At 35.1% G+C, this 26,154-nt stretch overlaps 12 protein-coding genes and 1 non-coding gene across 13 annotated transcripts; 6 read left to right on the top strand and 7 right to left on the bottom strand.

The window, feature by feature from the left end:
* Positions 1–127: 127 nt before the first annotated feature.
* On the bottom strand, positions 128–3,082 carry MNN4 (Mnn4p; the record flags this gene model as incomplete). The annotated part of the gene is made up of 1 exon (XM_003957272.1): positions 128–3,082. The coding sequence occupies one exon, from the start codon at positions 3,080–3,082 to the stop codon at positions 128–130; it is 2,955 nt and encodes a 984-aa protein (XP_003957321.1).
* Positions 3,083–3,784: 702 nt separating this feature from the next.
* KAFR0E00330 (uncharacterized protein) lies at positions 3,785–5,740 on the bottom strand (the record flags this gene model as incomplete). Its single annotated transcript, XM_003957273.1, has 1 exon — positions 3,785–5,740. One exon carries the CDS (start codon positions 5,738–5,740, stop codon positions 3,785–3,787), a length of 1,956 nt encoding a protein of 651 aa, XP_003957322.1.
* Positions 5,741–6,277: 537 nt separating this feature from the next.
* Positions 6,278–9,253, bottom strand: PEX1 (AAA family ATPase peroxin 1; the record flags this gene model as incomplete). The annotated part of the gene is made up of 1 exon (XM_003957274.1): positions 6,278–9,253. One exon carries the CDS (start codon positions 9,251–9,253, stop codon positions 6,278–6,280), a length of 2,976 nt encoding a protein of 991 aa, XP_003957323.1.
* Positions 9,254–9,397: 144 nt separating this feature from the next.
* On the top strand, positions 9,398–9,838 carry APS2 (Aps2p; the record flags this gene model as incomplete). The annotated part of the gene is made up of 1 exon (XM_003957275.1): positions 9,398–9,838. One exon carries the CDS (start codon positions 9,398–9,400, stop codon positions 9,836–9,838), a length of 441 nt encoding a protein of 146 aa, XP_003957324.1.
* A 988-nt stretch (positions 9,839–10,826) lies between these two features.
* KAFR0Etrna3Y lies at positions 10,827–10,918 on the top strand. Its single transcript is given in 2 exon segments — positions 10,827–10,866; positions 10,882–10,918. It is a non-coding gene; the product is annotated as a tRNA-Tyr (tRNA).
* A 165-nt stretch (positions 10,919–11,083) lies between these two features.
* On the bottom strand, positions 11,084–11,539 carry KAFR0E00360 (uncharacterized protein; the record flags this gene model as incomplete). Its single annotated transcript, XM_003957276.1, has 1 exon — positions 11,084–11,539. The coding sequence occupies one exon, from the start codon at positions 11,537–11,539 to the stop codon at positions 11,084–11,086; it is 456 nt and encodes a 151-aa protein (XP_003957325.1).
* Positions 11,540–13,224: 1,685 nt separating this feature from the next.
* Positions 13,225–14,124, top strand: SUR7 (Sur7p; the record flags this gene model as incomplete). The annotated part of the gene is made up of 1 exon (XM_003957277.1): positions 13,225–14,124. One exon carries the CDS (start codon positions 13,225–13,227, stop codon positions 14,122–14,124), a length of 900 nt encoding a protein of 299 aa, XP_003957326.1.
* Positions 14,125–14,747: 623 nt separating this feature from the next.
* GAL80 (transcription regulator GAL80) lies at positions 14,748–16,043 on the top strand (the record flags this gene model as incomplete). The annotated part of the gene is made up of 1 exon (XM_003957278.1): positions 14,748–16,043. The coding sequence occupies one exon, from the start codon at positions 14,748–14,750 to the stop codon at positions 16,041–16,043; it is 1,296 nt and encodes a 431-aa protein (XP_003957327.1).
* Positions 16,044–16,081: 38 nt separating this feature from the next.
* Positions 16,082–19,885, bottom strand: RSE1 (U2 snRNP complex subunit RSE1; the record flags this gene model as incomplete). The annotated part of the gene is made up of 1 exon (XM_003957279.1): positions 16,082–19,885. The coding sequence occupies one exon, from the start codon at positions 19,883–19,885 to the stop codon at positions 16,082–16,084; it is 3,804 nt and encodes a 1,267-aa protein (XP_003957328.1).
* Positions 19,886–20,479: 594 nt separating this feature from the next.
* On the top strand, positions 20,480–21,670 carry GSF2 (Gsf2p; the record flags this gene model as incomplete). The annotated part of the gene is made up of 1 exon (XM_003957280.1): positions 20,480–21,670. The coding sequence occupies one exon, from the start codon at positions 20,480–20,482 to the stop codon at positions 21,668–21,670; it is 1,191 nt and encodes a 396-aa protein (XP_003957329.1).
* Positions 21,671–21,828: 158 nt separating this feature from the next.
* PRM6 (pheromone-regulated K(+) transporter PRM6) lies at positions 21,829–22,959 on the bottom strand (the record flags this gene model as incomplete). Its single annotated transcript, XM_003957281.1, has 1 exon — positions 21,829–22,959. One exon carries the CDS (start codon positions 22,957–22,959, stop codon positions 21,829–21,831), a length of 1,131 nt encoding a protein of 376 aa, XP_003957330.1.
* Positions 22,960–23,552: 593 nt separating this feature from the next.
* PRP39 (Prp39p) lies at positions 23,553–25,472 on the top strand (the record flags this gene model as incomplete). Its single annotated transcript, XM_003957282.1, has 1 exon — positions 23,553–25,472. One exon carries the CDS (start codon positions 23,553–23,555, stop codon positions 25,470–25,472), a length of 1,920 nt encoding a protein of 639 aa, XP_003957331.1.
* A 7-nt stretch (positions 25,473–25,479) lies between these two features.
* Positions 25,480–25,941, bottom strand: TCA17 (Tca17p; the record flags this gene model as incomplete). The annotated part of the gene is made up of 1 exon (XM_003957283.1): positions 25,480–25,941. One exon carries the CDS (start codon positions 25,939–25,941, stop codon positions 25,480–25,482), a length of 462 nt encoding a protein of 153 aa, XP_003957332.1.
* Positions 25,942–26,154: the final 213 nt, after the last annotated feature.

Raw genomic sequence — 26,154 nt, forward strand, 5'->3', positions numbered from 1 at the left:
ACTATAGTTTAATTATTAATTTATATTTGTATTGACAGAATTAAATGTTAAATAATATATATGAAGGTATGTCTAGTCATTCATACGAGAAAAGAAATTAGGAGCTTTTAATTTACGTAATAATGCATTAGTTTTCAGTAGTCATTACCGGATCTGTTTTGAAGAGCTCATTAGCATTCTTCCTGGAATCAGCGAACAAATCGTCTCTACCAATAACATTGAAATCAATTGAAGTCAAGTTGGCGGATTCTAATGACACTGAGGTGGTTGTATTGAAAAGAGTCGAATTTCTGTATTTTAAATCTCTCGTTAAAGACCAGAATTTATCAATATATTTATATTGAACGTTTCTTTCCAAATCTTTGATTGTGGAAGCGTCATATTTCGAGGACAATTCTTCATATATATTCAATTCATTGCGATAGATCAAAGGATCTTTGGCAGGGTTGTTCAGAGAGCTAGAGAATCTCTCTCTAAGTTGGTCCAACTGAATCTTTTTTTGTTCTGGAGAGGTATTCGAATATTGAATTTCCACTTCTTTTAATCTATAACTTGTCGTTTCAAAAGAATTATAAATTTGTGCTAGTATATCAATATTGACGTTATCATAATCATCCATCATGATTAAGTTATCAAGCATTGTTTTAGCATCAGTATCAAAATCAATTCTTTCCAAAGATGTAGTATTTTTCAGCGGTTCAAAAATATCTGTAGGGAACCATGATTTTAGATTGGAGCATCTGTCAAGAATTCTTTGCTTGAACCATAATCTGAATTCTGGGAGATATATGTTATCTTTGAACGTGGTGTAACCATACTTCGCTGGAACCGAGTATTCATTCTTTAATGCTGAAATGTACTTAAAAGGAATTAATGTTGGAACACCATGGTACATGGTGTTGATTAATGGTGATAATAGATCTAGATTTGTGAAGTGACTATTTCTACAATTGAAAAGATGTAACTTTTTGTGTAAATCAAATCTTTCTTCTGGATTTAACCATTTTTCAACTGACTTGGATTGCACAGTCTCTTCCTCCTTTTCAATTAACTTACCAATGTTTTTTATGTCATCGGCAGAAAAAATGTTCGTATGCTCATCAGCATATTTCTTTAATTCAGTAATGTTTAAGAGGGAGAAAGTTTCACCGTCGAAGTCTTTTAAATGATTGGTGTCTGGATAAGTCTTAACTTCCTTCGTCAGTTCGATTTTTTGTTCTTTAGCCTTGTCAGTTATGTAAGTTTTCATTGTATCTCTTGCAACATCCATTGAGACACTTAAACCAGTGATATCGATATAAAGACCAGAATCGATATCAATGAATCTGGCATCAATATTGTTTTTACCGTTACCGTTTGTTCTAATGGTTATTGAAGTGCCCACATCCAAGAGATATCTTCCATTACCGAATCTTGGATCTTCTAAAACTAATGTTTGATTAAAATATTCACTCAAATAATTCAAGTGAGTGATTGGCATTTGTAAATCAAAATCGTTATCCCATGGGAAAGTTTGACCGTTGTAAATGTAACCGTATAAAGTACCGTGGCCCAACCATGAGATAATACCATTTGCTGCGGTAAATTTTTGGAAAGTCCTAATCATTGCATTTAGTCTATTGAAATAATCTTGTTGGTTGTTTAGCATATTGTCACCATTGAAAAATCTCTTGTCCCTATGATACCCCATACCTTTGAATTGTTGGATGGCGCCACATTCAGCGAAATATTTGGGCGCAGTGGCAGGATGGTAAGTAACAGAAGTCTTCAAAGAGGCTAAATAGTTCAATTGATGTAAGGACAAAGAGTCTTTACGGGACTCCATATCTTTGATTTTGGAGTAGGGATCAAATTCGAAATCGTCAGCAGATAATTCAACGTAATTCGAATTAAAAGCGTTTTTATCTGTTCTGTCAACTTCGAGTTTAAATTTTTTGGAAATGTTGACATTAGAGATGAATTCATTAAATAAGATGTTATGATTAAAGACAATATCAAAATCTTCAGGTATTTCTGAGGTATCATTAAATTGGAGCATATTATCAGTTTGATTTGAGATGAAATTGTGTAATAACTTTGATTCTATTAAATTTGAACTATTTCTCTTTTGTACGTTGAATTGATAAGTAGCATGATTTGTATCACTACACATAGTTATTGATAAAGGATTTGGTGCAGTTGTTAGGACGAAATTTCTTGCTTGTAATTGGAAGACCTCTGGTCTAACATTATCATACATCTCATTGATGACAACACCTGTGGAGAATTTAGCCTTTTCAATTGGAGTACAATGCTTCTTTAATACTGTAAAGATATGACGTTGAGCCATTTTTCTTGAGAAATGGTACCATTTAGGGTAAGTGTATTTGAATCTTTCGTTCACGAACAAAGGTTCGCCTACTTCTTTTTCAATTAAATCTAATGCCTCTACGTCGAGAGTACCTTCAAACAAAAGATTACAGTTGATTTTTTGAGATTCCAAAGAGATAAGTTTATTCAATTCATGGAAATCACTCCAATCGTACCACGAGAAGGGTAGTTCTTCATTTTCATCATTTAGATTGTGTAAGATATGATTTAGATAGGTAGACCAGGTTAATCTTGGATCGAAATCATAGAAAGTGATATTATCAATGAAATTGAAGCTTTCAAATTTGTGAGGTCCCATTGATACAGTCATTAGATTCTTTTTCAAAGAATAATCGTCTACCCAAATTGGTTTTGTATTAAATTTCAATTTTTCATACAATTTTGATAATTTATTCAATTCAGACACGCTATCTTCACCATCAGCGGAAGAAATGAATGGTATTGGTAACCACGAAGTGGCATCATTCGAAATGAAATCATTGAAATACTTGTAATCGGGGTCATCAATGTAATAACGGTTATTATCATTCTTTAAGAGTTCAGATTCATCTGACCTGTTCAGTATCAGGAACCATAACAGAAAAGATGAAACGAGGACGTGAGCACCGAGTACCGGTAGAAAATACCGTCTTGAGAGTTTATATGAGTGAACAAAATTGATAAACCTTATGAGATAGCGGCTTGAATGTCTATAGACATTATTCAACAACATGCTAGAGAAGTGAGGTGAACTTTACCGAAATCGCAGGAGAACTGGAAGAGAGCAAAATGGAATATTAGAGTTGCAAATAATTATCAGTATGTGAAAAAAAGTTCTCTATAAAACCTTTAATGAACCAGTGGTGTTTGACTAGTTTATAGTTTATAAACATGCACGTAAGATTTAAAATTGAGATTTTAAAACGTAACTTGGTAGTTCTCTTGTATTAACGTTCCTTCTTCTTTCGATCGCCTCATCGCGAACCTCCGAGACAAAGTAGCAACCGTGAGGATCGTCAGTAGGAGCAATTTTTTCCTTCCTTGCCTTTCGTGGACTGTTTCTTTCCTTTTTTTTTCCTGGCAGCACTGCAAAGAACGGCCTCGTAGCGGCAGGAAAGAACGGCGCCGGTTCCGAGAATCCCGGCGGGCGGGGCTGGTTCCACGGACCCTTATGGGCAGAGGGGTTCCGTGCTAGACTGAGAGCCTCCGGGGGGGAGTCGAACAGACGACTAGGCTCAGGCAGGGACTTGAGGCGGATTGGCACACGTTTTCTGTGAGTGCGAAAGTTACACCACAATCTTCTTGATAACTCTCGCTCCATGGCGTTCGCGTATGATGTTTTTTTTTTTATCTATGCTTGTAGTATCAAGAATGTTGATAGTGAAACCGTCTATAAAAATTTTTTTTAAAAGATACACAAATGTTTTACAGATACTTATCTTCTCGATTTGAAGGAGGCTGAACCTATGGAGGACGCTAAGGAGGAGTTTTTGGTCGATTCTAGTAAATTTGTTACACTACTCACCACATTCAAATGATCGTGGACCAGTTTCTTCTTCTGACCCGACGTCGTTCTTCTTGGGGTCGACGTCCTTCTTGTTATACTGCTATGGCGGCTGATCATCGTACTGGATTTCTTAGATATTTCATTCAATGGCACAATGCTTTCAAGAGCTTCGTTACGTTCTTCTAATGTCAATAACATGCTACTCGATGCACCACTAGAAAACGATACCGTCGTCTTTGTATCATCTGGAGTTGAGAAATCACACATCGATCTGGATATTTCTTGTTCGGTACCGTTATTATTATTGGTTGAAGGTGACATTGGTGGAGTGATCGTTGGTGGCTTTATCTCGGGAATTGCATTGGTGAAAAGATTGTCATACGTATCTTCCATACTGATACATGTTTCAATCTTAGTAAACCATGGATCTTCGAGTAAATCATCCATGGTGTATCTGGTGGAAGCCACAGGATCTGCTAGTCTCCAACAAGCCCTCGAGCTCTCACTATCTTTGAAAATCTTAGCAAACTGATACTCCGATCCGGGTCCCGGCCTATAATTACCCTTCGTTCTAAAATTTTTGTTGTTATATTTAATAAAATTATTGTACCCATTTTCGTAATCTCTAAACTTGGAATCCTTAGAACATGATTCCATAAAAGGTTGTAATCCATTGCTAACCATAACCATCAGTAAAATACCCAATGCATAACTATCCATTAGTCTAGCATCATAAGGTTTCTGTAAGTCCACACTATAATTCTTTTTTGCATCGTACATCATAACTTCTGGTGCCGTATAAGGTGGTGAACCAATCATGCCGGCAAATAATTTGATACCAGATTCAAAATCCCGAGGTTCATTGTATAGCCAATTCGATATACCAAAATCTGTAATTTTCACCACACCATCGTAATCAAACAGTATATTTTCTGGCTTAATATCTCTATGAGCAATACCTTTATCATGCATAAATTTTATACCGAGACAAATTTGCTTAAAGATACAATATTTTTCATTCAAATGCACATTTTTCCAACCTGATTTACTTATTAGATGGAACAAATCACATTTACCTAATTCCATAACATAGCCCCAACCTCTACACATAAAGGTCGTTGTCGGTACCTTTAAAAGATCATATACACCAACAATATGTATTCCACCGTTATATTTATTAAAATCTTTATTATTTTGTAATTTCAAATTTTCATCATTCAAATATTTAGCGATGATAAATTCTCTTGAACAACGTTTATAGTAAGTTTCATCATTTTCATCATAAATCATATTCAACCTTTTAAAAGCGTATATTTTCGCGCCATTCACATTGGATATCTTCTTAACTTCTGATGTACCACCATTCCCTATATTTGTATCGTTTTCAAATTTGAAATTATCGAAGAGTTGTACTGATATTTGTTTAAACTCATCGGGAAGCATTTCATTTGGATCACGTAACGGTAGTGACAACACACGCTGTTTAGTAGAACCATCGTGTAAATAGAACGTTGCATCCGGTTTAGTTGTATTATAGTGATTACTGCTGGTATTTGTTCCATATGGGTTATAGATTAGTGGTTTATCAATCGTATTTAGTGATGAATCTCTCGTAAGTGGTGTACTAGTACCATTAGTTGTAGAGTTATTCTTTAGAGTGAATGGATTTGTATTATTACGACTTAATAACTTCGCAGAGGTGGATGACCTTACTGGTGTTCTTGTTTTCAATTCTTCGCCAGGTGAAGTGTTTTTCTTCTTTAGTTTGGGTACTTTTACACTTGTAGAAGTGGTATTATCAAAGCTTCTTGAATTGATCAATTTACGACCGAACAATTTAATTGACTGAAACTTTGTGGTCTTAATTTCAGTATTACTGGACATTTGAAAGGAGGGAGAAAAGGAATATATTATAGTAGAATATTAGTATTGTCGCTGTTAAAGATAACCATGAAAATTTATTAATAATAATTTTCTTCGCTTCTTAACTTGAAGTAAATGTGTCTTTTAGAGTGTAATATGAAACGATAGACCAAATACATATACTGATTTCCCAAAAACACACTTTCTATATGTATGAGCCAAGAGGAAAATTTTTTTTTTTTTGGCAAAGAAAGGTCCACTGGATTGGATTAGCTTTCTTCTAACAGACTTACTCGCTCTTGGCACCACGGCATGTCGTGCTCGCATCGATTACGTCTTGCCAGAAATGAAAAAAAAAAAATTTCGGTTCGAGGATATTCACAATTTCTTAATATCCCGCGGCAGAAAAAAAGAGTGCAAAAGCGCGCCTCGAGGGCCAGCGGGAGTGGGTGGTGGTAAGAAGAGTCATTTTTGATAAGCAGCAAGTGGGAGGATAGTTAGTGATTAGGGAAGCTAAAAATATTTGTATGGGGGAGCGCGTCTGCGTGGGACGGAGATTTACATTAATGATATTCGGTTTCCCACGTCTGTAGGGTTCACTTCAGTGGAGGGCAGTGTCCCTTCTCTTGTATTATTTTGGAAGAGATCGTAAATTTTTCTCAGTTTCTGTGACTCCTGTTGAGATATACTTGGCCTTGTTTCTTGTACGGCTTCAAGTAGATCTTGCATTGATACTACCAATTCTGTCTTGGCATTACCCCGGGTTGTTGTTGCTATGTTTGAATTCTCCTGGCCATTCTTCTTATCTAATCTTTCTTTCACGTTCTCGATTATTTGTTCTCTCTTCGTCAGTTCATTGATAACGGAGACTTCTATATCGTTTGTCTCTTCTCCCCCTGTTGTCAACTGCACTCTCTCGGTAGCTAACTGTCGATGTACGGCTTTCAGGTGCGCACTGTAACATAATCCTTGTAAATCTGCTCCAGAGTATCCTTGCGTCATAGTTGCTATCTGTTTCAAATCTTCTACGGCTCCTGCAAATTGAAGCTTCCCTTTGAATAGCACGCAGTCCAGAATATCATATCTATCCATTTCATTCGGGATGTCACATATGATACTCTTATCCAGTCTACCAGGTCTCAAAAGTGCAGGGTCAATCAAGTCCGGTCTACTCGTTGCTGCCAGTACGTATACACCACTCAATCCCTCGGCACCATCCATTTCCGTCAACAATTGATTCACTACCCTATCGGTTACACCCGTGGAGTCATGGCCTCTCTTCGTTGCAATAGAATCAAATTCATCGAAAAATAGCACACACGGTTTAATGGACTCTGCCTTCTCGAATAACTCTCTCACATTCTGTTCACTAGCTCCTATATATTTGTTTAAAATTTCGGGACCCTTTATGGAAATGAAATTCAACCCACATTGTGATGCTACAGCATTTGCTAATAATGTCTTGCCACACCCCGGGTATCCATATAGTAAGATGCCAGATCTTAATCTCAAGGGACAATTTTGAAATACGGGTTGGTACTTTGTAGGCCACTCTAGCGTTTCTAATAGAACATTTTTGGCCATTACAAGTCCACCAATATCCTCCCATTTCACTTTCTTCTTAGCATTGTTTGAAAGCTTCACTCTTTGTAATGATGTAGGTGTAAAATTTCCTATTATTTCTAATATCTCCCGTTTATTTAGACGGTGATTTATTTGGTATGCATTCAGCAGTTTATAAGACAAGGTTTTAATATCACTAATTGAATACCCTTCAGTTTCCATTACTATATCATTGATCGTATCGTCATCGTCTGTAGGCACGTGGAATCTCTTCAAATACCAGTCAACTATCTTACGGCGTTCGGTTTTCGATGGTGCCTTCAGACTCCATATTTTATCAATAAAATGTCTATCATAGAATAGCTTACTAATTGAATTCCTATTACTACTACTAAAAATAATCCTATTATTGTCGATGACATGTCTGTCATTATTTGTCAGTACGCTGATCAGATAATTTGCTAATTTGAATGAGTTTGCCTTGTTTTTCTTAGATTTATCTTCACTAATTATTTCATTGAATAAAAATTCACTATTGTCTAAAATCAAACACATAGGTTTATACCAAATGAATACTGAGGCCCATTCATCTATTAGGCTTTTCATTTTCTCAAAATTATTAAATTCAGCAATCTCTTCACAATTCAAATATATGGTGTGATAATTGTATTCTGTGCGCAGAATACTGTTTATACGGCGTAATGTAGTGGTCTTGCCCTGTCCAGATGAACCTTCTATCAAAAGGCCTGTGGATGGTAATATGGGAAGAGTGATATATTTGATTATCTCCGCAATATTTTCGTTTATATCAACATATTCATGAGTTTCCTGTTCTTCAATATCAAATTTTGGTTTGATTTGTTCACTTTCTTTTATGTGACTGTATGTAATGTTTTTTGGATCAACTTGGGATAAATCAATAGCTGGGATATGTTTTCCATTAATTGCTAATAGTTCAATAGAAATATTGTGGTTTTGCAAATACATGTTATTGGTTAAAAGCATATTTCCTAATACTGAATTTGCAAAATCTTTATTATCATAATGGTGAATGAAAATATTTGCCTCTGTATGTATAATCGGCGGTTCTGTAAACTCAATTTTGAACTTTATGCCATTATTGATCTTATATTGACAGGTAGACGGTAAACTTAGCGAATTCCAAGCGAGTTTTGATAGACAGATATGGTTTGCTGGTAAATTTGGTAGGTCGATGGCATTGACCGCAATACGTTGACAAAATTTTGTAATATTTTTGGACTGCCTCTTTAGATCAAAATTGTTCACTAAAATCGAAATGTACGCAAAACTTGAAACTAGCTCTTTGAAATTTAATCCAACAGATACGCCTGGGAGTTCTTTATCCTTACTCCAGCACAGAGATCTCTTAACTTTAGTGACAATTTCTCGTTTCCTGATAGTTCGTTGTTTTCTTGATTTATTTTCTCTGGGCTCCACAATAATCAATGATCCAGCTCCTAGTAATCCTACTTTCAGTGATTCTGGAACCATCTTATCTATGGAAAATTTACAATTTAGATTGTCAATATAACAAACAATAAATCCTCGCTCATGGACCACTTTTGTTTGTTTTAATATGGAATCCTGTAAAAAACTAGCGTTCAATTCAGCAATCTCCCAATCGTCACTACTTACAGGTTTAACGTAGACCTCCCTGACAGTTACATCATCCAGATTTTCGCTTTCAAATTTCTTGATTTCTAATTCGATTGTAGAGTTATGTTGTAATTTATAAACCAATGCCAATGAAGGACTCATCTCCAATGACCCCGCATCAGCAGAATCAAAACCATCCCATGAAACATGCCATTTATCATCAATCTCGAAATTGAAAAACTGTATATTAATTCCACTCATAAATACCATGTCAGATAAATTGGAAGGCAGTCTGATGAAATTGCCCTTTATGTCATTGTTTAATCTTAGGGTTAACACGTGCTTGTTGTTCATTTATCCGTTGGATCTTAACTAATGAACTTCTTTAAGTGTCGAAGCTGAAGCCTTTTTTTATAAAGGCAGTCCGACTAATTTAAATGTCTTGAAATAGTAAGACATCAAGAAAGCATTTAAGAATAAGAGGTTGCATAGACTAATATGGCCATAAGGTTTATTTTATGCTTTAATAAGCAAGGTGTAGTTAGGTTAGTACGTTGGTATCAGCCACTACAAGATGGTAAAAACACAGCAGAGACTATAGCGCAGATATATAGACTGATTTCGAGCAGAGATCATAAGCATCAGAGTAACTTTGTTCAATTATCAGATGTTACAAAGCTTGTCTACAAGAGATATGCAGGGTTGTATTTTGTATTTGGAGTTGATTTGAATGATGACGAACCAATTTATCTTTCACACATTCATTTGTTTGTTGAGGTTTTGGATTCATTCTTCGGTAATGTATGTGAACTGGATATTGTTTTTAGTTTTTATAAAGCATACATGGTCATGGATGAAATGTTTCTTGGTGGTGAGATTCAGGAGATTTCTAAAGATGTTCTGCTGGAAAAGTTAAGTTCATTGGATAGGTTGGAATAGAAGAATGTGTTTTTTTCTCTTGAGAGAGCTATGAATTTGAGATGATAGATGTTGCATAGCTGTAGCCAATTGTGTGTATATATGGCTTAAAAATGATATTTGTTGTAAGCCCGTCAACTCAATGTGGCCACTTCTTCTGTTGATTTGAGATGTTTTGAGGTAGATCAGCTTTAAATTGGACAGAACTAGCAAAAAGCAATATTACGATTATTCATAAGTTTCAGCTATTTACGGTATTGATGGCTATATAATGCAAACTTAGGTCTGTCAATGGGTATAGTATGGATTACTCCCATTTTCTGCAACTGCTTTGCAAACCATCTAAGATATTCTCTTCAGAGAATGCAGAAGAACTATTTCAATATTTCAGGAACAGGCACATTTTTTGAAGTACTATATAGTCATTACAAGTTACGTAAGTTTATTTTTTTCTGAAGTTTTATACTCATCTAACATAGGTGTACTCATTGAGAAGCTATCTCTGTAAGAGGAAAATAAAACTCGTCTCTGATTATATAAAACAATGTAAATAAAGTAGTAGATATGGAATTATTCACGGCCCATACTAATAAGGCGATATTCTTTTCTATGTAATGCACATAAAGTAACGAAGGTAATGAAATAATCCAGAAAGCTTCGTTCTTATTTCATGATTTACATGATAATTAGATTGAAACCAATTCAATCAAGAATCGATTACGAATTAAGAATGCTGATGGAACTGTTTCATATATAACTTCCCACAACCTCGTCTGAGTGAAACTGATAGAATCTGGAGCACTAGATTTCTGCTCAAGGCTTGTTGAAGATTACAAGCAGTACCTCAAATATCCATGCGAGATATTCTCTATACTCGAGGCTTAGTACCATCTAGCTTTGCCTGGCACCTGCAGTAACCTCCTCCTCCTTAGCTGGGATTAGGATTTATTTGGACACGATCATTTATATGGGCTTTTTGGAAGAAATAATTTTTAGATATTTCAAAAATCTCTCGGTAGCCAAGTTGGTTTAAGGCGCAAGACTGTAATGTGAAATATCAAAGTAATCTTGAGATCGGGCGTTCGACTCGCCCCCGGGAGACGTTTTTTTATGCCTAGGACATTAGCATTGACAGAGCAGTAATGACAGAGCATGCACTTAGTGGATCCATTTTAATAAGCTATAGGGTTGATTTATCATTGGATATATAATTACATAACATTAGTGATTAGCATTAAGTGATTGCCTTTGAAAATTGTTGTGTTTTCAATTTAAATCCATTTCACAGTCATTATTTTGCATAGTAAGTTCTTCGTTAGTTTGGTCATAAACGCTGTAGTGATTAGTAACGTCGTTTGCTTCATAGTAGCCCTTCATCATGTAATCTTCGACTTCGGAATATGGCTCGTCAGAATAAATAGCATTATCACTAACTTTGTTGTTATTATTGTTAATTATAGGTCTGTTATAGAGCGATGGGCTAGGGGAAGGTGTCATAAGCATGGAAGTTTGATGTCGTGGTCTATTTTCTATTTGCGTATTATGATTTTCATTGTTATTACTATTGGGTATTATATTATATGATGATATTTGATGTGACGCTGTGGTGTGGTTATTACCATAGGGAGTCAGTTTAACCCTCTTGATATTAGGTTCAGGGAATGGAGATTCAATTTCAAAATGATCTCTTTTTATTCCTAGTTGATTGTAATATGATAACATTACGTAGAGGAAATCTCGGTATTGTTAATGTAAAGGAACGGACGGTATATTCGTAAATTGTTTCGGGCAACAATACTAAACTCTTAGATATTTTCTGTTGATCAAGTAAATCCTTCTATGTAATTATGCAACTTAAATAATAAAGGTTTTGAAAATATGAAAATTTAAGCATGGAAAATTTTTCTTTTTTCTACTCTATGGAAAATATCACGAAAAAACAATATTCCTTCACGCGTTAAGGTACAAATGAGTAAACAGAATGCAAGGAAGCATAGTGCTTATTGTATGTATTTTTACCACTAGGTAAAGATGGATGTGTCAGTATCCTTCGATATGTATATAGTTGGTCTTGCAAGCAATACAGTAACTTGGTAAAAGCAGAGGGTTGTGTGTAGTTTTGTTAAAATGGATAGCTTCAGTAAACATTTGAAGAGACTATTCCTAGGTAAAATGTACTTTGAACAATGTGACTAATAGGTGTGTTGAAGGTGTGATGGCCGTGATAGAAATTGATAATATGTGGTACATAATATTTTCATGTTTTGCTCTAAAGTAATGGCAAACCTTTATATGATCTGTGTAACAAAACATAAAAAATAAAAATCTTGAAACAATACAGTTGGAAACTGGAAGATGACTATTTCATGAAGACGAACGGAAATGGAAGTGAAAGGGCAACAAACCGTAACATTTTCTTTGTATTTTACATAAATAACAATACTGTACCGATAAGACAAATCATCTTGTAGAATGCGTAACCTTCAATGTTATATCACAACAACTGACAAAAAGCTAAATCCTAGCTTTCACTATCGATAGAGTCGTCTAACATATCATTCGATGAGAGTTATATAATATTCAAGGGAAGTCAATTCTCTTCAACGTAAAACAGTATGTGAATAGACACCAAATATTACTAAATATACATTTGGTTATTATCTTGCCCGCAAATCATCCCACTGATACGTAATTACCTTCTATTATCAAACTATGTCTGACACTGATGGCTCATCCACTGACCATATCAATGCTGCAGAACAAACTACCCTTACGTAAAGCATCGGACCCTTACAATGCCACATGTGGCCAAGTTGCTTCCATGGTTACAGTCGCTTGTGGCAAACTCAACGCCCGGTGGATAATATCGCCCGATATCGCACAGGGCCTAGGCAGTCTATTGCCTGATCGAAGAGAGTTGCTGCTTATTACCCGGTACTTGACTTTTTTTTTGTCCCACCCATCACGTGCCTCCTGAAAATTTCTAGTTGTAGTAAATCTAACAGCTGGAAACGGAAATCTGTAAATACAGCGGAAGGAAACCTGTTAGGGAGCTTGCCCCGTTCGAATGCGGTGCTTCACCTCTGTGGATAGTTTCCAAACAAACCTTCGAGCTCGAGATGATGTCGTCAGAAGAACCCGTACAGGGGCCCATTGCTTTCTTGCCGCATTGGGATAATTGTCCCTCGACCATTCTTTAACACTGAAAGATCGACATAATACTACTACAGTTCTCGAATAGTTGCTAGCTGCTGTATACATGTCATGACCTAGATGGGGGGATGGCTAAAAGCAAAAAATTTCTTTCTTCATATAAAGAACTCATCTTACAAACAATCTTATTATATATCAATATTTCCTTCATTAAAGTGCTTAAAGACTTTGTGGAAAATAGCACGCTGTAAACCATGAAGCTCTCATCCTCGATTAATAATCTACTAAGATTTATCGTATTGCTGTTTTTCGCAGGTAATACGTTACTGTTAATTTTTATAGTCATGTCAGGTTCCATCAACCATTCTCCTATAACAAGCTTCTACTGGGTAGAAGGTGATACTTCTGGTATTGCAAATGCTCCCAATGTCACTAGATGGACGTACTGGGGTGCGTGCTCCCGTGACGACGGCAGCACCCATTGCAACGAGTTCCTAGGACCTGCTTATCCTATTTCACCAAAGGATAACTTCAATACCGAAGAAAATGTACCACACTCGTTCATTTCAAAAAGAGACTCTTTCTTTTACTTGAGTAGGTTCTCTTTCGTTTTTTTTGGTTTGGCTCTATCATTTGTTGGGATGGCATTCTTATTTTACATGCTTACAATCTTTTCAAGTCAATTGGTGAAATCTGTATTCATTATGATGGTATTCGGTTGTCTTTTCGACGTATGCGCTACTGTCTTACAAACAGCTGTGTCTGTAATGGCAAGAAACGCTTTTCATGACGCCAATCGTAGCGCAAAACTAGGTGCTTCATTATTTGGTATTATGTGGGCAAGTGTATTTGTATCATTAGTTAAATTCTTCATACTTTGTTTCTGGATATCAAGAAAGGACTGGAAAGAGCCCTTTGATTATAGTTCCAATCCAACGTCAAAACAGAATAATTTCACTTTCAGGAAATTCTTCTCAGGAAATGAACCTGACACAAGGGCAGTCCCTGACCCAGTGATAAATAATGAGACCTTCCCTGCAGAACAAGATCAGGCTCAGCCACAGCCCACCCAACCACAAGAAAATACCCACAAGGGCATCAACTTCTTCACTATAAGGAGAGGACAAAAGACTGCCGATGATGTATCTGTATAAGCAAGATGGTGTGTCTGTGCATTCTGTTTGAATCGGTCCTTTGTTTTATTTCTATCTTCTAGTTGCCCTCTCCATTTCACTCCTTCCATCCCTCTTTTTATATTCCCTGACTACAAAACTTTTCTATATTTTCTTAATCTATACCATATTTAATATCGTTAATACCGTATGTACATATACCCTTCTCTACTATCCGTCATAAAGACCAACTTCTAGTTCTCATCCCTACTTTTGACTTAATAATATCAAGATTCACATTAGTATATATCAACCTCGAATTCGTCTATTCGAACTCTCTTGATGCTGAAACTCGAATGGTTTTTCCATATTCGGAGTACTGTTTTCCGAACAATATCAGTCAGATATATCAGACAGAATAGAAGAAAAAAACTTCAATTCAGGAAGATCCTCCAGAGTGTTTATCACATTTCCATATAATCCATTCACACATATATCCAAAAAAAAGCAATACAACCAGGGGAATATTACTCACAAGCAAACGTACTTACTTCTTCATTATATCTTGAAAAGAAAGTCATTACAACTAGTGTTTGGAAACAATTATATTTTATTGGAAAGATCATAGTCAACTTGAAATTGTTCCAATAACTATTTAAAAAGGCATGGATTACTATAGAAGATCTTCCGTATCGACCGTTCCGGATGCAGAACCCATAAAGGTCGGATTCATAGGCTTATCCTATAATAAAGGTTGGGCAGTAAAGACGCATTATCCCGCGATCTTACAGCTATCGTCTCAATTCGAAATAACTGCATTATACAGTCCACAAATTGAAAATGCTATCAGTACCATACAGAAGTTGAAGTTAACAAGCGCTACTGCCTTCCCAACCATCGAATCATTTGCATCTTCCTCTAATGTCGATATGATCGTCATTGCAATCCAATCTTCTAATAATTACTCCACTATAATGCCTCTAATAGAGTATTCACATAAGAATCCAAATTTAAAGTATCTTTTTCTTGAATGGCCCATGGCAGCAACGTTGGATCAAGCGGAAGAAATTTACAAAGTTGCATCATTGAGAGGACTGCAAACAATCATTTCATTACAAGGTCGTAAATCACCTTATGTACGAAGAGCTAAAGAGCTAATTAGCCAAGGGTATCTAGGTGACATAAATTCAATTGAAATAATGGGCAATGCCGGCTGGTATGGGTATGAAAGAATGGTTAAATCTCCGAGTTACATATTCGAAATGGGTAATGGCTCTGACATGATAAGCACAACATTCGGTCATACTATCGATATCCTACAATATATGACAGGTTCTTACTTCCATAGAATCAATAGCATGATTTTTAACAATATACCGTTACAAGAGTTGGTTGATGAACATGGAAATAGTTTGAACGAAAAAGTAAAGAAGGCAGTCCCTGACCATTTATTATTTCAAGGAACACTTATAAATGGTAATGTGCCGGTTTCATGTAGTATAAAGGGCGGTAGGCCTGTTAAGAAGTTTACGAAAAACTTAGTGATTGATATACATGGAACTAAAGGTGATATCAAGTTGGAGGGAGATGCAGGCTTTGCGGAAATTTCTAATCTAGTTCTTTACTATAGTGGTACAAGTTCAAACGATATATCACTTAATAATGATTCATCAGCGACTACAGGCTATGACGCAGGTAAGGAGATTACTGAAGTCTACCATCTGAGAAATTATAATGCAGTTTTAGGAAACATTTTCCGGCTCTATCAATCAATTGCAGATTTCCACTATAACACAAAGCATCTTTCAAATTCACCTTCAAAATTCATAATGCAAGGATTCGAGTTTGAAGGGTTCCCTACATTTATGGATGGACTTATTCTAGAAAGGCTAATTCATACAGTCTATCAAAGTCATTTTTCAAGTTCTGTTATAAACGTCAGTCAAATGTCACAATATTGACAGATATATTTATATACCATTAGATACATACATATTCCTTATATATAATTAGTCCTAACTTCATTTATCATTCGAATGATATCCAAAGGTTTGAATTTTTTACCAATATCCTGACATATGAGATCCTGTTCGATCTGTGAGTAATCAATGAAAGTCTCACACAAATCTCCATCAATAACGTGCTTGACAGGGGCATAATAACTTCTGTATATGAAACGATCCCTTCCTACCGTTGAGTATGACCCTTCAATGACCTCATTTGCCTTGTCTCTGCTGACGAGCGCTCTTTCCTCAGTTACACTGGCATAATCGTCCTCATCGTCCCTAGACTTCTTATCGGATCTGAAATCGAGCATAGCCATTTCCAAGTTGTCTATCGACGTTTCTAAACTTTTGAGGGTCTTGATTTGATTTTTGGAAAGAATTGGAATAAAAATACCAATTGTGCCCTGTAAACCCGAGTAAAGAACTGTAACTCTGTCCGATCTTTGTAATGACTCTATAACATGAAAGGACATAGGGATATCATTCACGTAAAAGTGATTTTTCAATTTTAGTTTGAAAGGGCATTCCATGATATTTTTAGGTAAATCTCTGAAGCTGTTTATCTCCGTATTTACTGGGTCTGTATCTTCGGGCAGTCTTAACGTCCAGATATTCCCATATTTATCGCCGCCAATAACTGTCAGCTCATCTAGAAATGCCAGTGCAGTAACTGATCTTTTAATAGTATCATCTGCGAGAGGAATAAACTCATTCGACTGTTTATCAAATTCATATACAGTAACTGATTCATAATTATCACCAACTGCAATTCTTAAATTCTCCCAGTTCGCTAAGGTACTAACTCTCCTTATCGAGGGTATTAATTTTGTGATAGACTTCTTCAGAAGCTGTTTTTTCCCTAACGAGTAAAGAACTAGACTTCCAAAGAGTGGCACCAATAGCATATTGTTGAATGGAATTATAGTCGAGACCTTCTCGCCAATAAGGGTCTCATGCATTTTCAACAATTTATAATTTTCTTTCTTCAATGATAGTTCAAAGGTTAGTAAAGTTCCCTTATCAGTGGATAAAATCAAATGGACTGTTTTATCGGAGAAGTTCAGCGTCGTTGCTGAAGAGACATTAACATTGGGTAGTGTTTGGTATACGCTATTCGACTGACCTTCATTGTTGAGGAATTCTTTAAATTGTGCCCGCATGATGGACACTCTGCACTGTTTTTCGCTTGTATCTTTGAAATTTTCGAGAAATATAGTGTAACCATTAAAAGATAGAGTTGTTTTGTTTATGAAATTTGACATTGTGAATTTTTGGTTCAATTCCTCTTCCTCTTCGTCATCGCCAGTACTTCCATTTTCGTCATCCTCTTGAACCTCGTCACTCCTCAAAATTTTGCTTTCGTCAATTCTGAACCAATTATTCTTGAAAATAAAAGTCTTGAACCTACCAATGATAAGTTTACCAGAGTTTGAGAGAGCACAGCATCCATTATATTTGATATCTGTTGTAGTAAATTCTGAAATCCTTTTCAAGTTTTTATAATCACCACTAAAAGAAACAGGCCTGATATATTCCAGGTTATCATAGTTATAATGTACCCAGGTATTTTCTGAATGTATAACCACACAAGACGTTGACTCTTTTTCTGGATCATTGATACCTGATTCCTCGTTGTCTTCTTCAGTTTCTTCTTCAGCATTCTGTCTTAAATATGCTCTTGGCAGAATAGATAAGTTTACTGGCTTATTGCCAAGATATTTGGTGCGTACATCTGAAATAAGGTCGTTATTCCCACCGAAAAATTTAGAACGAATATAAACACCATTATCTAAACCTAAATGAATAGTATCTTCAATGTAGGTGATACTACTAACGTTACCAAGTAATTTTTGAAAAGAGGTGATTTCCAAAAATTCATCCTCACTCTTTTCATGATCTAATGACACGATATGAATTAATGCATCATCTGTGGCGACAATTAGATTTTTGCTGAATTTATTTACGTCCAATCTTAACGAAAGAGTGAGGACGCGAGTTGATAGTTGTAATTTTTTTGTTGATTCAACAAGAGTGCTATCTTCACCTGGCATTTCGAAATAGATCACTTGATTATTGGAAAGTGCGACTACCAATTGTTTATGAGTGGATGATGCAGCTATGATGTGTATACCAGCGGGAGGAAACCACGACGAAACTTGCTTGAAATCAGAAGTAGAAACTTGGACAAGTTGGTTATGGCAGACTTGAATGATATAGATATTGTTTAATATTGTTACATGAATTGTCTTATCATTTTTCAAGATAAAAGGGACTGAATCTGGAAATTTCATATCTTCAATAGAATCATTTTCCACTTTGAGGAGCATTGTTGAATTTTGGAAAGATAGGACCAGAAGTTCATGAAATGCGGAAGAGTTTAATTTTAAAGTCCAAAGATTTTGTGGATTAAGTGGTAAATCTGACGATGTAAAATCTTCGAAATCTATTGAATTGGAAAAATGTCTAATACTGTCGTCATTTGCATATTTTTGAGTCAAAACAAGAGGAGTGGATTGGTTTAAATTTATTGTATTTGGTAAAAGTGGATTTAAATTTTTTTGAGTGTCAGAAATTGCTAGGTTTTCCAATGATTGCAAATTTGGGCTGAATGACTCGTTTATCTCTTGAATATCAGATCCCAGGCTTTCAAATTGTAGTAAATAGTTATCATGAAGTTCACAGTTGGCAAAAAGATACCCATTTTTGAAAATATGTAGTTGTTCACTCCTGGGGATGGTATCGAAATAGGTAAATGATACTGTTGGTCTATTTCTATCATTTTCATCGGGATCAACTTTTAGTTTGAAAAGATCACCTACATTAGTCTGTAAAAGGATGAAGAAGCCATCTTTTACAGTTTGAAGGCAGCCTGATATGATGGTGACGGGATGGTCATTACTATCATTATGAGTTGAGTTTTCTCTTTTTGGAATGCTAATCTTGATGTTATAATAGCCATTCAGGTCTTTAATAAGGATATAACTATTGAAACCGACAATGACGAATGAATTTATTGATTGCTCATCATTACCGAGGATATTTGTAGATATGCCATATTTGGCTAAATCAGGTAAATCCATGAGGAAATTTGCAGATGGATGTAAAGTATAATCTGATTTTTTCACGATATGATTTAGGCTTAAATCTAACATATAGAATATAAGATGTGAATTTTTATGGGAATCAATTTCTAAAGATGCAAAGATTGGATTATCTATAAAATTTGAAGCACATGCCACCAGAGATAACGTTATATAATTTGATCTAATAATTTCTAATGGTGATGAAATTGTCAATTTGGAATCGACTTCATTATAGTTTAAAAGATATGCAAATTTGAATTTTTCAATGGCTGAAATCATTAGACATCTAGATCTTGGGTCTATTTGGCAGTATTCTATAGCCGCGAGTCTCCTTATCCCGGATCTGGTTATAGGTTCATTGTATAGTGTCGTAAGTTTGTATGAATGGTGTGATTTTGTTATATGTAAAATTGTTAAATTACCAGCATCTGAAGTTATGGCGATAAAATTAAATTTCGAATTTATTGGCCTAAAAGATTGCATAGTTTTCAAAGTGGCAAAGATAGGCCATTGATAAATCTTGGAGAAGGAACCAGTGGATATATCGTATAGTTCTACGTGCGTCTCCGTAGCTAGTAACAACTGTAGAGGTCTTGGTTGTTTAACTTGAGTTTCTACCAGGTCCACAAAATGTCCCGTACACGAGAGCGTATAGTTGGATTGTCTCTGTAGGGTGAGATGGTATAGATGGATATCAGATTCCTGTACGAGCATGTGTGATTGCAGCGGTTGATAACGGTGGCACGTTACTGCTACTCTTGATAAATAGTAGCTTTCTTCCTTCTTAAACCTCGATGGATTATTGCCTTGGAAAATCTAATGAGACCCATACATTCTAGGGCTAGCATTGCAGACAGGGTTTATTTTCATTTTTATTTAGGTCATTTACTTTAGTGGCCCGGTTTCCGACCCCTCCAGGTTAGGGCAAGTTTCTTTCATTTCCGACCCGATCACCAACCGGGTAACAATTACCCCACAATTTTTTTACTTTTTCGCGCCCGCCAAAAAAAAAAAAAAAAATTAATCATATCATTTTTTTTCCCAAAGGACAACAGGACACTTTTCAGAAGAAAAAAACAGTCAGATTTAGAAGGACAAAGAACAAAAAAAGTCAACAGAGGAAAGGAAAAATTAATAATTCTTTGAACCCCGCTATTTGTAATCTTTTGCACGAAAAAATTGGTTGCATTAAAAGTATAAATTGTTATAAATTCAATTAGATTTATAGTAACAACTACTTTTATTCAGAATTTATTCTCTCCTTATCTATCTATTTGGTTTTATCAAGAACATACAACTCTTTTCACAATGGAAATTTATCTCAGATTTAATGATGATTTCGAAAATGATTACGCTTTCCAAATCTCAAATGAAGATACTATAAACTCAAAGATTAAGAAAATCTTTTCGACTACACCAAATAAGTCTGGTATGAAAAACCTTTCAGATATAATGGTTTTAAGACCTTCCATTTTCCACGAATGGCAACCTTACGAATACTACAAATCCTGTCATCCAGGGTATCTCACTGAAGGTGGTTGTCTGCTTTATAGTTATGATGCTGCTGAACCACAATATTTGGAAAAATTGGATGAAGAAAAACCTTTATTTGATCAATTGTGGCCAGGTCAATTGATCATTCCAAAGTGGAAATATTCTGGTAAATACGTCAAAATCTTCGCTGTTATTATGTTGGCTTGGTTGTATACCGATTTACCAGACGTTATTTCCCCAACTCCAGGTATTTGTCTAACTAACAACATTTCAAGATTAGTTATCCCATTATTAGACAATTATCTTGACCAACCTGAATTGGCTGATAAATTGAGAGAAGAAATCGCACCAAATTTCTCATCTGTACTTGCTCAATGGGCTTTCTTCTTTTTACATATTTTGAAAATTACAATGTTAACTTTCTTATTTAAGATCGGTGTCGCTAATCCATTAACTTTTAACGCCTTAAAAATTTACAAATTAAGAAATTTCGAAATCTCTCACAGAAACGCTGGAATCAAGGACGTATTGAAGTCAATTGGTTGGATCGGTTCAAGAAAGGCAAGTTACGATCAATACCAAGCTAGTTTCTACAATTATACAATTAAGAAACACGGAGGCATCGTTCAAGCCTACAGAGCAGGTGTTATCAAATCTGCTGCCGCACCAGGTATGCCATTACACGCTGGCGAAGGTTTCCAAACTCCATTAAATGAAAGATTCACTGGAAAAACTTTTGAAACTATTGAAAGTGAAAATCCAAAATTCATCTTAAGTGAAGAATATTATGTTGAAGTGGAAAACAATTTGAAATCAATCTTAGAAAAATGTAACAATGATATTGGTTTAATGAATGAAGAAATCAAAAGATTCAGAAGATTCGGTATCTTTGAACCAAATGAAAAAATGCAGCATTTAGTTAAATTAAGAAAAGAGGTATACACCCAAGAAAAGGAACTCGAAGAAAAAGAGAAAGAGTCCAAAGAAGCAAAGAAACAAAAATAAGAACACTATCAACCAAACTTTTTTTTATCACCTACCTATTATAAAATACAGTTTTTATATACTCTTTTTTTTCCTTTTATGTCTATGTAATCGTAATAATCTAAAAATCTTTAATGAATATATATTATCTAAATTTAAATGAATATATTACTTCCCCACTAAGAAGTTGTCAGTGTATTGTTTCTTCTTGGTTTCAGATACTCCCACAACATCATATCTGTATTCGACGTCTTCAGAGCGTGCTCGTTATCATAGTAATAGCTGGGAATTGTGTCGGGGGTCTTGACCAAACTACTTCGAATCATCTCATCATCAAAATGTGAGGTATCGTACATGAAAGACTCATCAGTCTCTTCATAATCATCCTCGAAATTTCCATGATATTTTTCATTTGCCAATGTGTTAACCTCCATATAGAATTTCTTAAATTTATATTTCTCAGTCAAATAATCAATGTTATAACTTATTGTTATACACACATACTCTTTCAAACTACTGAATTTAAACTCATGTAGTAATTTATAATATATTATGAAACAACAAAATATGGCGAAGAAAAATTTCACAATGAATAGAAACCAAATAAAAAATGAAACGGTCATGCATGCCAATATGATTGCCTCCTCAGAATTATTTTCTGCAATGGTTTTGAACCTCTTTATTATGCCATGAATCGAATCCAGGCCATTTAAACTACTAGTACCATTTGCTTGTGAACTCCAATTGCTGTCTGCCAATAAAATTGACCATAACGTCAGACCATTGATGACTTGTCTTGGTGAATCAGCAAATAACAATCTAAATGAGCTTTTTAATTCGAAATAAATGAAAAAAGCCAACCTTTGGAACACACCACTCGGTGTTATCTTGTCAAAGATGCAGTAAATTGAATAGTTAGTCAAACAATATATTGTCTTAGAACATGTATTAATGTAAGCAAACGAAATATTTTGTGTCTTCAAGATTTTAATCCCATTGATCAATTCCCAAATCAGCAAAACTATAGAGAAAAGAATGCACCCACTGAACAACCATCTTGTTATCTTAAAGGAAAGAAATGGTTTGACATAGTTATTGGACCAGGTGTTGAATGCTATCAATTTAATGCATGTGTACACATCGGAAAGAAACAACGTAAGTTGTAAAAACCATTGGCACCAAATAATAACAATGTATTTAATCACAGTTTTCCTCTTGGCACTTCGATATAGTGAAAGATCTAACTCGTCAAATTTCTTCCCATTTATTGGATACTTCCATTCGTTGTTAAATAGCAAATATCCCCACATGTCAGAACCAGACTAGCAACCGTCGGTCTGAGATATATGGATCTTGGTTTACGAAGTAGCATACCATTTTATAGAAAACCGTCAATTAGATCATTTGCGTTGTTTTGGAGTGCTCAGATTGCGGTTTTCAATGTGACTGCCTTGGAGTCCTAATCTGAAACAATTATGCAACATCAGTAAAAGAGATGTTTACTTCTGCTAATGAAAAACAAAGACAACATATAAGCAATATCGCACCATAATCATGGCGAAATAGCCTCTTTAGCATTACTTTCGAGACTCGCAATAGCCTCGGTTCGTACCTACTACTTCTTGGAATGCACTACCCATCAGAGAGTGTGTCGCTCCTGCAGCGTCCCAGTTCTCATTAAACCTGTAATTACCAAAACGTGATACAGCACATACCATTCATCCACTTGTGGCAAAGCAATCCGAGCTTTAGAGGGCATCTTGTAGTATGGTTTTTTTGAGATATGATGCTCTTTGCTACAAACAGCCAGATATAGCTCATCGCAATATCTGAAAAATTAGAATTCTAAACTAGTAAACTTATCATATTAAAAGCAGAAAGTGAAAGAAGGCATAAATCATCGATGGTGGACGCTTTCGTGGTTAAAAATAAGAACTTAAGAACAGAAGATGCACTGGCAACTTTAGATCCCAGTTTTATAAAAGAAAACCCGGATTTTGTTAGCTCATACAAGGATATTAATTGGGAGGACATCAATACTTTGAATACAGTTCTACGCAACATAGAGCAGTTACTTCAAAGGTATCCTACACCCAATCACAACATTAAGACATGCGTTGAGATAATTTTCACACAGATTCTTGCACGATATCCACTGTTGTTTGGATATTGGAAAAAGTTTGTTGCTATAGAATACCAGTTTCATGATCTCAAAGTCTCTTTGAAGACTCTGGAGACCGCAACGACCAAGTTTCCGAATTCCTTAGAACTCTGGTGCGATTATCTGCGAGTATTGATAGTGAATTATCCACAAGAGGATAAATTAATTCAAGCGAAGATACAACAAGCTAAAAGAATATTGGGGAATCAGTTTTATTCTCATCCCTTCTGGGATCTAGTTATTGGCTATTATTCTAATCTTAAAAGAACTGAAGAATTGATTGAAACTTACTGGGAAATTGTCAAGATCCCATTACACCAATATGCAAAATTTGTAGAACCATTTAAGAAACTTTTGATTTCTAATGGTATGCAAGCCGATATTAAAAAGTTAGAGAAAGATGTCAGGTTGAACCAAACTCAAGTGACGGAAATTTGGAAGTTTGAGAGTAAGATAAAACAAAACTTCTTCAATTTGACTCCATTAAATGAAAATGAAGTCCGGAATTGGCAATTCTACCTAGACTTTCTGATACTAAACAATAAACCAAATACAATAATAACGTCTGTCTTTGAAAGATGCCTTATACCATGTTGTTTCGTCGAAGAATACTGGATAAGATATGTCGAGTGGCTTTCTAAAAATGAATATGGCATAAGCGATATTATCGAAGTATATCAAAGGGCCCATAAGTTGTTACCTACCCAGTATAAAAATTTTAGAACACATTTCGTAAGCTTCTTAAAAAAGAGGTTCAAAAACGATAAAAATAGAGAATATATTCATGATGTACTAAATGAATTACTTGTGGCGCTATTGTCGACATGGCAAACAAATTCGGAACAGTTGATGTTAATGCAGGAGTATCTAACTTTACTGAAAAGGTATGAATATCCTAGTAGTATTGATATGTCAGCAAAGGAGATTTTGAGTAAACAATCGACTTTTGCAAATTTTTTGGAAGGTATTATTTCAAATTACTTGAATCAAAAGAATTCCAGTCAGCAACATATGGACAGCACTTCTGAATTGCAAGCAATTTTAAATGATATGAATTTACCTGTTGTCTGTGTTGAATTAATAAAAATGACATGGTTGGTGTTGAAAAATAATATTCAAACAAGAAAATACTTCAATCATTATAGTAAAATTTCCGTCTTGAGAAACTCTACCGTATACTCACTTACTTACTATAAGTTCGAGAAATCAACCAAAAATTTTTTAAAACTGAACAAATTCATAAACGAACTTGGAAATAGTATATTTTTACCTACATCTGTGATAAATGACATAGTTCAAGATTATCGAACCTTCTTTCTAACTAATTTCAATATTACGGAGTATAGAAATTTAGATTATGAGTTGATAGACCCTGTCTTGTTGTCACATTTCAAAGTTAACAATCCACAATGGATTCCACACTCTTATGCAAGTATCGATAGTAACGACTGGTACAAGACTGATGAATTCAAAGAGAATGGACATCCCGGTATTGTCTCGAACAGGCCACAAATTACTAATAGAATATTTGACAGGGATAATAAGCTATTATTCAGGGATAATAAGGCTCTGAGTGCACCAACCTTTAGAAACTTAGAAAAGATAAATCAATCCAGTAAATTTAAGGATTTCTATACAGATGACTACTTGAATGCAAAATAATATATATTTAAAGTCGATCTACATGTGATATAACGCTTTTAATAAATTCATCATCGAACTTTTTTTCCAATAAATTGGCAAGTTGTTTGTTATCATTATTAATGTCTACGAATGGACTAGATTTTACTCTTAAATAAATCTTCTTGACTTTTTGGAAAATGTCGTCAATCTCATCATCATTACTATCGCCGCCTTCCTTATCGTTGAACCCAATTATTATTTTCAAGCCGGTTGCCTTAATCAGCATACCATATACAGCCACATGTTCTAGTTTGAAAAGTAGTTTGATCATCTTGTTCTTATCATTTGCAGAGGCCTCAAACAATGGACTTTCAAAATAATCCAGTGAGATGTTAGAAAAAGTATTATATTTCAGTACTTCATTGACCTCAACTGATCCTTGATTTGGAATGTATATTAGCACAGGTTCATTAGACTCGTTTATTATTGAAACAAAGCTGGGCCCCATCTGTAGTGTCCCCCTTTAATGTTGATAGTGTAATAGTATTATGTTTCTATCGGTAGCTTGAGTTAAAATTTAATTTCAAGAATATATCGCCTCATTCCGACTCCTGCGCAGGTCACATTTCAAACGTCTTTCACCTCATAAAAGTGTATTCCAAACATGCGTAGGCTGGTCTTCAAGGTGATCCTGGCATGCCAAACTTTACAGCGTCATAAT

Source organism: Kazachstania africana, chromosome 5, assembly GCF_000304475.1.
Source record: "Kazachstania africana CBS 2517 chromosome 5, complete genome".
NCBI classification, from domain to species: Eukaryota; Fungi; Ascomycota; class Saccharomycetes; order Saccharomycetales; family Saccharomycetaceae; genus Kazachstania; species Kazachstania africana.